The 14822-nt window shown below is 37.3% G+C and overlaps 1 protein-coding gene and 1 pseudogene across 2 annotated transcripts in view; both read left to right on the top strand.

The window, feature by feature from the left end:
- Fanci (Fanconi anemia, complementation group I) overlaps positions 1-14822 on the top strand; it is a 69122-nt gene that overhangs the window by 9081 nt on the left and 45219 nt on the right. For both annotated transcript variants that reach the window (XM_005381555.2, XM_013512604.1), the window contains exons 3-6: positions 8460-8532; positions 12725-12855; positions 13383-13539; positions 13619-13676. In XM_005381555.2, coding sequence (XP_005381612.1) covers positions 8460-8532; positions 12725-12855; positions 13383-13539; positions 13619-13676 — 419 coding nt within the window. The remainder of the gene's footprint in view (positions 1-8459; positions 8533-12724; positions 12856-13382; positions 13540-13618; positions 13677-14822) is intronic.
- On the top strand, positions 555-1472 carry LOC106148114 (annotated as a pseudogene).

Here is a 14822-nt window from a genome sequence, read left to right as displayed (position 1 = left end):
GGGTGGTACTGCTAATCAAACTCAGGACCTTGCACTTGCAAGGCAGGTGTTATGCCACTGTGCTCTACCCCTGGCAGCGAGATACATTTTCTTAAGAACTTAAAAGTTAGAAGATGGTTCTGGGTTGGGTGGAGGACTGGTGCAGTCTCCCGCCTGTCCTTTCAGCATGTCTCTGGGGCAGTGCCTGGTCTTGCTGGCCAGCTGGCTGGGGGAGCTGCAGAAGGTGGCCCGCTTCCAGCCTCTGTGGTGTGCAGGTGCCACAGCCCCTTGGAGGCCAAGACTCAAGCCACTAGCCCCTGGGGATAGCGAACAGCACCCAGCTGCCTGGGTCTCGGGCTAGGCTGGTGACAGAGGCCTGCGCAACTCGCTGACCCAGGGGTAGGGAGGCTCGTGAACAACTGACCACTCTGTTCTGCCTGGGCAATGAGCTCTTCTATATCCTCTTCCCCTCCTGGATCTGGAACCTGGACCCACTAGTGGGCCACAGCCTGGAGATCATCTGGGTGACGGTCATGTGCCTGGGCCATAGCCTGGAGATCATCTGAGTGACGGTCATGTGCCTGGGCCAGTACACCAAGGATGTGATCCCACCTCTCTGTCCGTGGTCGAGCTGGAGGTTGCTGTACAACTCCGAGTACAGTCTGCCCTCCACCCACGCCATGTCCTGCACCATCCCCATCATGCTGATCCTGCTCACCTAAGCCACAGGCAATACCCTCTGGTGTATGACCTGATGCTTATTCTCTGCTAGAGCTCACTGGTGTGGCCGACCAGGATGTATATGAGCATGCACTCTCTCTAGACATTACTGCTGGATTCCTATACTCCATTTTAATCTTGGCTGTCTTCCATCCGTTTGTGGACCTGATTAACAACTTCAACCCAACTCGCAAATGTGCTTCACTTATTATCACTGGCCTCCATTTAGCTTGGGAGATCTTTCTTTCACTCTTGACACCCGGAGCACATCCCAAGGAGACACAGCGGAGATTCTTGGTGTGATGCTGGAATTGTATGGGATTGTCATATTACTCACAGTGGGGGCTGGGGATTTAGCTCAGCAGCACAGCGCCTGCCTGGCAAGTACAAGGTCGTGAGTTCAATTCCTGGTACCAGAAGAAAAACGAAAACAAAAAACAAACCAAACAATCACATTACTCACAGCATGAGTTTAATATTATATCCTTCTCCAGACATTTTACCTTTGCCCAAGCCTCCCATTACTCTGGTTGTCTTTGCAAAAGCCATATTGTGGGTCCTCATAGGAATGAAAGTTGTACCAATAGTCAAGTATGAAAAAGATCACCGTTCCTTTAGCCTGTAAATTCTTGAAAATACCATGTGATGATATTCAAAAAGGAAGACAGCACATGGAAGTTGAACTTCATTATTGGTATATTATCTATGGAATGGCTGGTTTCTCTATCACATCACTTGTTCTCTACGTATTTTTGTTTATTGGTATCTCTTGATGGGAAAATACAGTTTATAATAAGAAAGAAGAGTACCAGTTACTGACATCTAAAAATATACTGTAAGTAAAAGGTCAGAGTTAGGCTTTGGCAAGAATTTACTTTAAATAATTGTTTAAGTAGATTCTTAAGAGTCAGTGCATTTTATCATTGCACATCCAGAGTTTGTGAGCTGATCTATTTAGTAGAGAAAATGCTGAGTTTCCATTTAGAATGTTTATGTTTGGAGAGTTTTGTGTTTTTTGGATTCAAGTTTATATGAGGGAGGAGAGAGAGATGCAGAGAGAAATACACATAATATGCAATCATATCTAATATATGTTATATATAAAATAATATACCTAAGTTTTTAAACAATTGGGTGCATATTATAAAATCAAGAGTAATATGCAAACAGTTGTGCCTGTGTATTTGGAATTAATACAGGTATGTTGTTATTAACAAATAATGTTTAACATTTGTTTATCATGAGAGCCATTTCTAACAGAATTGCATAATTACTAAACCAGGATTCATATGCTCCAACATACTGATTTACTGCCTCTTTTTACACTGCCATCTCTCAGGTTAGCCATGATGTTGAGCATGGGGAGCGTTTTTAATGGACCAAACTTTCAGAAAAGCTTGATTTTGGATTTCTTATTTTTTTAGGTTCTGTACATTGTGTTAAATGTACTTTTTTAAAAGCTATTTTTGGCCTCTATTTAATAAATCAGATACTGAATTTTATTTTATTGCTTGCTAATTGTGCCTTTCTGTTGCTGACTTAAGAAATACCATGTTAAAAAAAATGTCATGTATACTGTGATACAACAGTAAGACTCTAAGTCACATATAATTAGGCAAGTATTTAAAAAATATATGTCTAATAAGGGTCAAAGTAAACCACCAATACATAACTCTTTAGTCTTTCTTTAGAAAGAAATTGAAATGGGCTAAAATTTCTCACTGATTTATTGGAAGCTAAATAGGTAAACATTTCCATTTTCATAGGTATTTTTCTGTGTATTGTAAGATACAAGAACAAGATATATTTTTTGTACATTGTCTTGTCTGTATATCAGGTAGATATTTCCAGTGCATGGAAATGTAGTTGAAGTTTATGAGAAGTTCAGTGCACATGCTTTGTATGTAAACAAACCATTTTTTCCAAATTATTTGAAAAGGATTGGATTTCCTACAGTTAACTTTTAATACCTACTTATTAGCTATATGATAAACTGTTAAAAAAAAATCCAAAAGTAATAAGCATTAGTAGTTTAGATCCTATTTTTTTCCAACTCTTTAATATTTTTACAGTGGAAAATTTGAGTATAGTGTTGAAATATTAGTATTAGTATTAAAATATTATTAGTATAAAATTAAAATATTATTTTTTATGTGTATTAAAATATTATTTTTTATGTGTGTACCTTTATTTTGAAGTGTGATTATAATAGTTTAACATTATTTACAGTAAAATTTTCATACAGAAGAAAATTGCCAGGTGTGGTGGCGCACATGTGTAATCTCAGCACTCAGAAGTCTGAGGCAGGAAAATCACCATGAGTTTGAGGCCGACCTGTTCTATGTAGTTAATTCAAGGCCAGCCTGAATTACTAAGTTACATAGTGAGACCCTGGATAACAGTATGCAATGTATTAACTATTGTTGTCCTCCTATTATATTGTTATGAAATTTTGTTTTACTTTTTTCCATAAAATAAAAAAATAAAAAGAAAATTAACTTTCCATGTAAATGAATGTCAGGTATGGGATTACTGATTTTAGTGCAGTATCTATATGGTTATCGAGATGTACCAGTTAAGATGTTTCTATTTGGACAGCAGAACTATTTGAGCTCATATCTTTATAATCCTGATTGAGAATTTAAGGGCATGGTAATTTTTTATCAAAACAATTTGATAATTTTAAGTAAAGCAGCTGAATTTGGGCTGTTTACCTATTGAAAAGAAACCAGGGCATCTATAAACCTATCAGTACATTGGAAAATATGAGAAGAGCTTTTTGTTCAAAATGTGTAGCTAATGAATTGAATTTTAAGGATTATTTCCCAAAATTTAGGTCTGTGTTAGCCTATTGATTGGTTTTTTTTTTTCCTATTGATTGTTTGTTTGTTTGTTTTTGTTTTTCTTCTGGTACCAGGAATCGAACTCATGACCTTGCACTTCCCAGGCAGGTGCTTTGCCGCTGAGCTAAATCCCCAGCCCCAGCCTATTGATTTTTATGTGTAGCTTTAAAAATATTTGAAAATACTATTTATTTGTGTTTTGTAATTTCCTATCCTGTGACAGTTCTATGCTGTGCTTTTTTAAAAAAGGCCAAATTCAAGATTGAAAAAAGAACATAAAAATTAATCATAGATCATACACTAGATCACAAATATTTCATAAAATATAAATATTGCATACCATATTTTGTAGTCACAATGCAGTAAAACTAGAAGTGAAAAATGTAAACAAAAAAGACCCTTTTATCTAGAGCTAGAATATCTTCTAAACTCTGGGGTAAGAAGAGATATACAAAGAAAAATTACAAGAGTTCTGAACATAATGAAAACACTGCAAATCAGAATCCATGTAATTCTGTTAAATACCACCTCTATTAATAAAAATGAAAGTAAGTGAATTCAAAACTCAAAAACATAGAAGAAGCAGCAAAATAACAACAAAAAGTTACAAGTGAAATTAATGGAGAACAGAAAAATAATAGATCAAATTAATCAAAAGCCCAATTCTTTGAAAGACTGAACCATTAACAGAGTTAATCAAAACAATAAAGACATGCACAAAAATGAGAAATGACAAACGTGAAATAACAGTACAGAGCAGTCTCAAAGACTGAGACTACTTTGTCTCTATGCAAATAAATTTAAAGCCTGTAAAGAAATGGATAATTTCTTGGCATATATAGTTTAGTAAAACTGACCCAGACCAGTTCCTATAGACAAAGTTGTCAAGGAATTATTTCACACAGAAATGCCAGACACAGATAATTTCTGTAGATTTCTAACAGCTTCAGAGATCAGAAAGGTAGTGCTAATGCTGTACACAGTATTTCAGAGCCATAATGAAAGACTTCCAAAAAAAGTCTGAATGAAGTACAACATTGTTACCTAAAATATGTAAAACTTGATGGAGGTAGTGTCCAAAAAGGAAATTATAAACTTACAGCATTTAGTGAGCAATGATTCCAAAGTCTTACATAGTAAGGTACAAATTTCAGCATGTTAAAAAAATAAACCACAACCAAGTGAGTTTTGATAGCAGGAATATAAGGTTGGCTCCACGAAATTGAGATGGATATCACTCTAAAGACCTTATGATTATCTTCGTGATGAAACCTTCAGCAAAACTCTACATCTATTTCTAATAAAAATTTGAGAGAACGGGAATAGGTGGCTAGTTCCTTGTTTTTTCTTCCGGTACCGGGAGTCAAACTCACAACCTTGTGCTTGCCAGGCAGGCGCTGTGGCGCTGAGCTAAATTCCAGCCCCCGGCTATTTCCTTAACAAGATGCAGTGTAGGAAGCTAAGTCCTATCTATTGTTAGCACCTAAAGGGAAATCCTAAAGGCATTGCCAGGTAGTCCAGGAACAGCGACGTGGTCCCTACTACTGCTACTGTTGATCTGGTTCTGGTCTGCTAGCTAACACAGATAGCCTGGAGAATGCCGTTGGTGGCGTAAGAATAGAAAAAGAAGCTATAAAACCATCTTTTTCAGGTGACAAGATATGTACCTGGAAAACCCTAGAGAACTGTGATAAAATCATCTATTAACAGTTCATAACGCACTTGTGTAAATATTGCATTGTTTCTCTGGTGTGAGAAACTGAAAGTGTAAATAAGGATCCAAAATGTATAGTAGCTATTGTGAAATAGGAAGAAAATGTTCAAATGGGAAGGGGAACTTTATGGAGGGGTATGGGGGAGGAAAGGAAAGGAAAGGAATTGATAAAAGAAGGAAAAAATGGAAACAAAGCTTTTATAAATTACGACAGGGAGAGGAGTTGAAGGGAAGGTAGGAGAATGGGGAGAAAAAAAAAAATTTAGTTATATCATGTACAGGTACAAATTCCCTATGATGAATGTGATCATTAGGTATACCTAAAATGTACCAATCAGTTTAATTTTAAAAACCCAGCTCGTTAAGGTAGCAGAATATAAAATTAACATGCAAAAATTAATAGTATTCATATACATAAAATAACTAGTTAGAAAAACAGTGAATGAGAAAGACTATTTACGGTAGCAACCAAGAAGACAAAATAGGAATAAATTTATAAAATGTCAAGAACTCATATGAGTAAAACTAAAACACTTTTTTTTCTTTTTTTCAAGATAGAGTCTTGAAACTGTGAACTATGTAGTTCCCATTGGCCTTAAACTAACTATGGAGCCCAGGCTGGCCTTGAACTTGGCGGCAACCCTCCTGGCTCAGCCTCCCACGTGCTGAGATTACAGATGTGCACCACTATTCCCTACCTAGATCCTGTGTTCTTGATCAGAGAGTCTCATTGCTATCTAGATGTCAGTTTTCCCTAAGTTAACTTGTAAATTTAATGCAGTGTTAGAAATTCTAATGAATAATTTTGTGGAACTAGGTAAGCTGATTGAAAATTTCTTGGGAAACACACAGGAACAATTGGAAAAACATTGAAAAGTTAAGTTTTGAGGGAGAATTAACCCTACCAAATACCAAACACTATAAGAACCTTTATAATTTTTAAAAATTGCTTTTTTATTAGTACATGTTTGTAGTACATAATGATTACATTCATCATGAGGAGTTGGTACATGTATAAAATAGATTATTTTTACTTCCTTTCCTAAAAAGCTTTATAGTTAGTGGTATAGTATGGCCGGGCGTGGTGGCACACACCTGTAATCTCAGCACTCAGGAGGCTGAGGCAGGAAGATCATTGAGAGTTTGAGACCAGCCTACTTTGAGCCTACAAAGTGAGCTCAAGGCTAGCCTGAACTGCCTAACAAGACCCTGTCTCAAAAAGACCAAAAAGAAAAAGAGTGGTACAGTAATGGTACATCAATAGATGAGTAGACAATGGAATAGAATAGAAAGAACAGAATAGAATGGATAGACTAAATAGAGGGGTAAAACAGAAAATCTAAATAGTCCAGCTACATGTGAACTGTAGAATATGATAAAACCCTATTTCAAAATACTGAGGTAAAGGTGGACTTTGATAAATGTTGGGACAACTAGATAAGCATTTGGGAAGAAAATACGTAAAAAATTAGATTTCTTCACAATATTCAGGAGTAAGCTATAAATCAGTCTGGTCTCTACATGTAGAAAACATCAAATTCCTCTTTAATATCAGTGCAGGAAAAACTTTCTGAGTACAACTTGAAATCTTAAGTGCAGTAAAATACTGATAAATTTTCTACATATAAATTTGAAAGAAAGAAAAACATGTGAAAATTTGCATGGCCAAAATATAAGCAGAGTCAAAGACAAATGACAGACTTGGAGAAAATATTTGCAACATATCACAGGTAGAAGTTAATATCCTGAATAAATAACAATAACTGAGGAGAGAAAAGATTTAAAAATTTTATAGAAAAAAAGCCAAAACTCTGGGGAAAACAATCTTATAAACACAAAAGTGGCCTTAAGCATAAGAAAATATGCTCAACTTCACTTGCAGTAAGAGAAATATAAAGCATACTGTTTCCCATCAGATTAGAAAAACTGAACTACTTGACAACACACCTTTGGTGAGGTTAGGAGGAAACAGGCACTCAGACTTGCAGGTAGGAATGCTGTTGGAGGGTCTCGACAAGGAGTCGTTATACTTTCATTATGTGATTTAAGAGGGGAGAGATGGACTCCAGTGAGAAAGACCATGCTCACTGCATAAGAGATGAAATCCATGATTTTATTCCCTGTGTACATGACTGTGTCCAGATTTCCCCTTTCTGTGAGAACATCCGTCATATATTGCATTAAGACCCACCCTGATGACTTCAGCTAATTATATCTGCAGCTGTCTCATTACAAATAAGGTCACAGTGTGAGGTACAGGGTTTAGAACATCAGTACGTAAAGTTTGAGTGAGACCCAATTCAACTACGATGCCTCTTCTGCCACTTGCTCTTGGCCACTACCATCTAATTGGAACACAGCAATCTCCTAAGAGGTATCCCTGTTTCACTGTTCAGTCTCCCATAACCATTTTTTTTTGTTGTTGTTGTTTTGGGGTTTTTTTTTTTTTTTGGTCTTTTTTGAGACAGGGTCTTGATATGCAGTTCAGGCTGGCCTTGAGCTCACTTTGTAGCCCAGGCTGGCCTTAAGCTCTCAACAGTCCTTCTGCCTCAGCCTCCAGAGTGCTGGAATTACAGGCATGTGCCACCATGCCTGGCTTTATAACCCATTCTTTACACAGCTGCTAGGATTGCTTTCTAATATCTGTCATATCCTCTGTGTTACCTCACAACCAGCTTTTTCTCACCCCTTACGCATCTGCTTCAATGTCATCTACCTCACAAGCTTTGACCACATTAGCTGAAGCTGCCTTCCTTTTTTAAATTCTTGTCTAGCTTGGCCTCTTGTTTCTTTTACAGAATTTTTTCTGCTTTTTACACTTGATCTTAGCCAAGTGGCCAAGAAGCAGTTTTTTCTACTTTTTTTTGATCACCCTTTCCCCTCCTACTGTTCTGTTATCCACAGTCATGCCTGTATTAACTACAAGTATTCATTGATGAAGATAGGTCCCCCAGGTACGGGACAGTGAAGTGTGTAGTACTGATCAGGTACTCAGTTGTAGGGTGAATGTCTGAATAGATTTTAGTATTGACAGTCCAGGATCCTATTAAGACTTATCATGCTCTATCTAAACAGGTTATGTATTTGTAACATGTAGGGCCTGTGAATGTTCTAACAGGTGTGTGCCTTTGCGTTCAGAGTGTTTAGGTCATTGAGGTAAAGGAGCTGTTCTCTGAGATCTGTAGCTTTTTCTTTGATTGCAGGTGACTGGTCTTCTTCAGAAGGAGGCAGTAAAAGGAAAAGCCACTGGAGCACTCCTGAGAGCCATCTTCAGAGGTAATAATTAATTTTCATTCCATGTCACTGGATTCATTGGTAGATTTGTTTACATTTGGCATTGTTTTCTTACGGTTTGAGCCCCACTGGAATACTTTGTGTTTTGGGAATTCTACAGAATCAACTAAAGCAGCAGTTTCCTTTTTTTTTTTTTTTTTGCAGTGCTGGGGATCGAACTCACGACCTCGCGCTTGCCAGGCAGGCACTTATGCCACTGAGCTGTATCCCGAGCCCAAATTTGTTTTTTTTTGTTTTTTTGTTTTTTGTTTTTGTCCGGTACTGGGAATCGAACTCACAACTTTGAGCTTGCCAGGCAGGCGCTGTGCTGCTGAGCTAAATCCCCAGCCCCTTTAAAGCAGCACTTTCCTGTCTAGGATACTTAAGTGTTTTGCTAACTAGAGTTGGAGTGGTTATCTGAGCTTATGTGGCTGATTTTAGAGCCTATAAAGAATGTACTTTGCATAAAATATGTTTTGGTTTCCCTGTATTTATAAAATTGTGATGAAGAATGCTGGGCGGGGTGGCACATACCTGTAATCCAAGCACTTGGGAGGCTAAGGCAGGAGGATTGTTGCGATTCAAGACCAGCCTGGGCTACAAAGTGAGTCCAAGGCCAGCCTGAGCTACATAGTGAGACCCTGTCTCAAAAAGTCACAAAAGAAAAAAAAATTGTGATGAAGAGACCACAGTACTTAGTACTTAATCTATGCTTGACACAGAGGAGCAGCTCTGGGGTTGAGTAAAATGAAATCTCTTGGGCCCCTTATACAGATTCTTAATTCCCAGCAAGGCATATTTATTTCTTTCTTGAACAAGGGCCAGTTCTTTGGTATTCACATTGTGACTCACAGTGGTTTTATAAATTGAAATAGTATGAAATTCTACAGGGTAAAAATGAAAAGCGCCTTTGGACTCACAAAGCATGTTAACTTGGTTTTCTTACCCTAAGAAAATTGAGAGCAAAGATGATAGTCTTCCTAGCTGGGCCTGGTGGCACACACCTGTAATCCCAGCACTTGGGAGGCAAGAGGATCACCTTGAGTTGGAGGCCAACCTGGGCTACATAGTGAATCCAGGCTAGCCTGAACTAATAGCGAGACCCTGACTCAAAAAAAAATAAATAGGTAGTCTTCTTCGTATTCATTAAAAAGAACTTCCAAAATGAGTTGATTTAACTGTTACGGGAACTTGCTGAATATTTTGTGGGTTTGCAGGTGGCAGCTGCCTATATACTAAGTAGAAGAGATAAGAATAGTTTATTTCTTGGTCAGATAAATCTGTACAAGTTACAGTGGCTACCATTGTTGTTACTAACTATATTTAGAAGCATAGATTTGGAAAGCCTAGCTTAAAAGTATCATGAATTATCAAGTATAGTATTTATGGAGACTACAGTGTCTTCTCATCATCTCAGTCCTGTTAAGTTAATTGTGTATATGACCAATAGTTAATGTCGACATTGTAAAAATTGGTGTATCCACGTACCAAAAAATTCATCCTCTTTAAAGTATTCAGTTGTGTTTTTGTTTTGTTTTGTTTTATTTTGTTTTATTTTACAGTAGTAAGGATTAAATCCAGGGCCTCACACATGGTAGCTAAGTACTCTGCCACTGAGCTATGTCCCAGCCCTTTTTATTTTTATTTATTTTATTTTGAGACAAGGGCTCACTATCTTACCCAGGCTGGTCTCAAACTTGGGATCACCCTACTTCACCCTTCTAAGTAGCTGGGATTATAGATACATGCCATTATGCCTGGCACAGTTTTTTAAAATTGAGATAATTCACATATAGTTCATCCACTTAAAGTGTACAGTTCATTGGCTGTTAGTATAATCATGAGTTGTAACATTTTCATTACTCCTAAAAGAACCACTAGCTTTGTGCCACTAGCTATCCGCTCTCTAACCCCCAGTCACTCCCTGCAGTAAGAAACCACTGCTCTCCGTTCTGTCTGAACTACTCTCTTGCCTATTCTGAACATTTCATGTAAATAGAACCTTTCTATATGTAGTTCTCTGTGACTGACTTAATTCACATTGTTACCAAGGGAGATCCATATTTGTAGTATTGTAGTATATGTCTTTTTACTGCCACCATATGGATATATTGCATTTTTCCATTGATGAATTGAGGCACATACAGGTTGTTTCTGCCACTATAAATGATATTACTATGAACATTTGTGTTTTTTGTGTGAACATGTGTTTATTTCTGAGTATATATCTAGGAGGAGAATTGCTGGATCATAAGCTGTTTAACTACCAGTTATCCAGAGTGGCTCTTTGAATTTCTCTATATCCTTTTCAACACTTGTTACCTGTTTCTCTTTTTGTTAATTCAGGCCTCCAAGAGTGAGTCTGGAGTGGTGTCTCTTGGTTTTGGCTTGCATTTCTGTGATGGCCAATGACATACTTTTTTCCATGTGCTGACTGGCCATTTGTATACTTTGAAGAAGTGTCAAATCACATGCTTGGTGCTTAAAAATCAGATTGCCTTTATTTTTATTTTGAAACAGGATCTTACTAAGTCACTAAGTTGCTCAAGTTAGGTTTTAACTTGCAGTCCTGCACTAACCTCCCAGAGTGCTGGGATTATAGATGATTGCCTGGCCAGTTTGTTGGTTTTTTTCTTCTTCTTTTGATGTCATATCTAGTAGACCATTATTTAATCTAAGATCATGAGGATTTACAGCTCTCTTTCATTTCAGTTAATTTTTGTATCTGTTGTGAGGTAGAGGTTTGACTTCATCCCTTTGTGCCTGTGGCACCTTTGTAAAAATCAATTGCCTGTTATCAAAAGGGTTTATTTCTGGACTGTCAGTTCTGTTCCCTTGTCTGTATGTCTTTCTTTATGAGTACCACTCAGTCTTTTAAGGATTGTTTTAGATATTGTGACTCCATTTCCATGAAAAATTTTAAGATAAGCTTGTTGGTTTCTTAAAAAAAAAAAAGCTGAAGTTTTGTAATGATTGTGTTCAATCTATATGAGTTTGAATAACATTGCCATCTTAATGTAAATCTTATATGAACATATAATATCTTACCATTTTCAAGACTCTTGGGCTAGAGGTGTGACGGCAGCAGGTTGAAATGCTACAAAGCTTGCCTTTCTTACTATGATTCAACAATTTTTCTTGAATTAATACTACTTTGATTGTTGAAAGCCTTTGGTTAATTTCCACAGTTTTTTTTTTTTTTTTTTTAAGACAGTCATGCTCTGTAGTTCAGGATGGCCTTAAGCTTACTCTTTAGCCCAGGGTGGTTCATATGGAGATCCTCCTGCCTTAGCTTCCCAAGTCCTGGGATTACAGGTGCATGGCACATACCTGGCTAATTTCCACAGTTTGAACAAGTTGATTTTGGCTATTTTGTCAGTGTTCTCATCTTTTATGGAGAAGAGGAATTTGCACAATCTTTACTACTCTGCCCTTCTAGTTGAAGTCACTTAGTAGGTTCACCATGGAGCTGTAATTTGTATGTCTTGGTGCCTGGCTACTCTGATTTGAATGTGTTACATTCCCACTGGTATACCTGCATGACTGTCCCATCTCTTGGTTCAGACTACCTGCTGGGACAGTCATGGATATACCACCAGTGGTTCAAGCTGGCAAGAGATAAAGTATGTTACCAGGGAGATGTGGCTCAGTGGTAGAGCATTTGTCTAGCAGAAACAAGGCCCTAGGTTCCATCTGTAGTGCTGGAGAAAAAAGGAAAGAAAGTATGTTAAAGCCACTAAATTTGGGTTATTGCCTGTAATCCCAGCATTCGGGAGGCTGAGGCAGGAGGATGGCGGCAAGTTTGAGGCCAGCCTGGGCTATAAAGTGAGGTCAAGGCCAGCTTGAACTGCATAGTGAGACCCTGTCTCAAAAACACCAAAAAAAAATTTTTGGCAGGGGGGTTATTGAACACCTGCCTCCAAACTCTAAGATATACTAGAGTGTCTTCCTGTTCTATATAATTATTAAAATAGTAAATGAAAAAAGAAAGGACATTTTAGTCTCTTCATTCAGGGTGAATTAAGCACTTTATTTAGAGCCCTATGTATCACTGTTCTAAATACCATATTAATCAGAAGTTTAATAATTATTTCTTAATTGCACTACAAACCTGTTTGTTTCTCCTATTTAACCTTCAATCTTGTAAAACTTCTTCCTTTTTTTTTGTTCTTTACCACTTGTTTAAAACAATAAGGTTCCCCTTGCTCTGAAGAAGATGGAGCCCTTAGGAGACATAAGATATATACTTGTTGTATCCAGTTAGTTGAATCAGGAGATTTACAGAAAGAAGTAGCATCTGAGATCTTAGGATTACTAATGTTGGAGGTAAGATGGGAGATAAAACCTAACTTGTTTCAGGGTAGACTTTTGGATGGTTTTAATTCATTGAGGGAAAACTTAAATGCCAAATCCAGCATAGTTCTTTTTTTTTTTTTGCAGTACTGGGGATTAAACTCATGACCTTGTGCTTACCAAGCAGGTGCTTATGCCACTGAGCTATATTCCCAGCCCCTAGCATAGTTCTTATTTGTGAAGAAGAGCTATTATTAAACAACAGAAAAGTGGGTGGAGTGTAAACCCCTTATATGAATACATCACTTTTAAGGAACCATGAATATAAATCTCCTTTAAATGTTGACATGTTTGAAAATGTTGCGGAACTGATGGAAGATTGTAGCCTTGAAGTCCTTAACGATACAAATGTGTAACAGAATAGCATGATTCCATGATTCCATTAGGGCTGTTCTGTGACTTAATATCAATTCAATAATTTCACCGTGACTTATTTCTTGGGAAGAGATATGAAACCTTGGTTTCCTGCTAAAGGTTTTTTATGTCCCTTGAACTCTTAGGCCCACCATTTTCCAGGACCATTATTGGTTCAATTAGCCAATGAGTGTGTTGATGTTATCAGAGAGGGAGGCCTGCTGAATGGAAAATCTTTGGAGTTATTGCCCATCATTCTTACTGCCTTGAGTACCAAAAAGGAAGATATGGCTTATGGAAAAGGTAATTTTCTTCCAATTTTAGTAGTTTTTTCTCTATTCACATAATCAAATTTAATACTCAGTGTATTTTGCATTTCTAGATAAATTGAGTGGGGAAGAATGTAAGAAGCAGTTGATTTACACCCTCTGTTCTGCAAGGTGAGTCTTTCTCATTAGGGTACAGAATTTTTTCAAGACTACAAGTAGCCCAAAAAGGGCTGGGGATGTAGCTCAGTGGTAAAGTGCTTGCCCGGCATGCACAAGGCCCTGAGTTCAATCCCCAGTACCACAAAAAAAAAACAAACAAACAAAAAAAAAACAAATAGCCCAGAAAGAAACTACCATTCATTTCAAGAAATTTGTATTTGTGAAGTTTTTAGTCCGGTTTGTTTATTTAGAATATACTACCATAAAACCATAGAGTCTGTGACAAATTTTTGAGAAGTTATTTGCTAGATACATTCTCTGCTCTAAAACTATAGTTTCAATTCACTTCACTGTCCATCTTCACTTAGTAATGTACTTCTCTAAACATGACTTAGAATCCCAAGGTCTTTAAGGTTAGGGAAGTTGCCCTGCTGCTGTGTCTTTTTTTTTTTTTTTTGAGGGAGTAGAATATATCAGTGATGTTATTATCTTTTAACCAGTGATTGTATTTCTGGGAGTATATGTAGACCAAACTGCAGCATAGGAGAAGATGTTCAGCAAGCCATAGTGGCACATGCTTATAGTAATTCTAACATGTAGGGAGATAAGGCAGGAGGATCACAAGTTTGAGCACAGCCTTGGCTGCTTAATGACTTAATGAGACCCTGTCTCAAAAGAAAAGAAAAAAAAGGACTGGGGATGTACCACAGTGGGAAGGCTCTGGGTTCAACCCCTTGTATGACACACACACACACACAAATGCTCATTTATGAATATATTCAACACAGATTTATGATCAGTACAAGCATACAGTAATAAACACATGTAATAAATTATAGTATGTAAGTTAAAGGAGAGCCACTCCATGAAATTTGTTACCCATTAAAAATGAAATGTATAAGCTGGGCATGTGGCTCATACCTATAATTCCAGCACTCTGGGAGACTAAGACAGTAGGATTGCATGTTCAAGTCCAGCCTGGGCAATGTAGTGAGACTCTGTCTCAAATAAATGAATAAATACATACATGCATACATACATGGGCTGGGGATACAGCTCAGTGCAAAGTTCAAAACTCAATACCCTCCCAAAAAAGAAATGGATAAAGACATACATCAAAGATGAAAATTCTATATATATATTTTATACATATATATA

This window comes from Chinchilla lanigera, unplaced genomic scaffold (assembly GCF_000276665.1).
Source record: "Chinchilla lanigera isolate Chin_1 unplaced genomic scaffold, ChiLan1.0 scaffold00015, whole genome shotgun sequence".
Taxonomy (NCBI): domain Eukaryota; kingdom Metazoa; phylum Chordata; class Mammalia; order Rodentia; family Chinchillidae; genus Chinchilla; species Chinchilla lanigera.
This window is presented reverse-complemented; position numbering and strand designations above follow the sequence as displayed.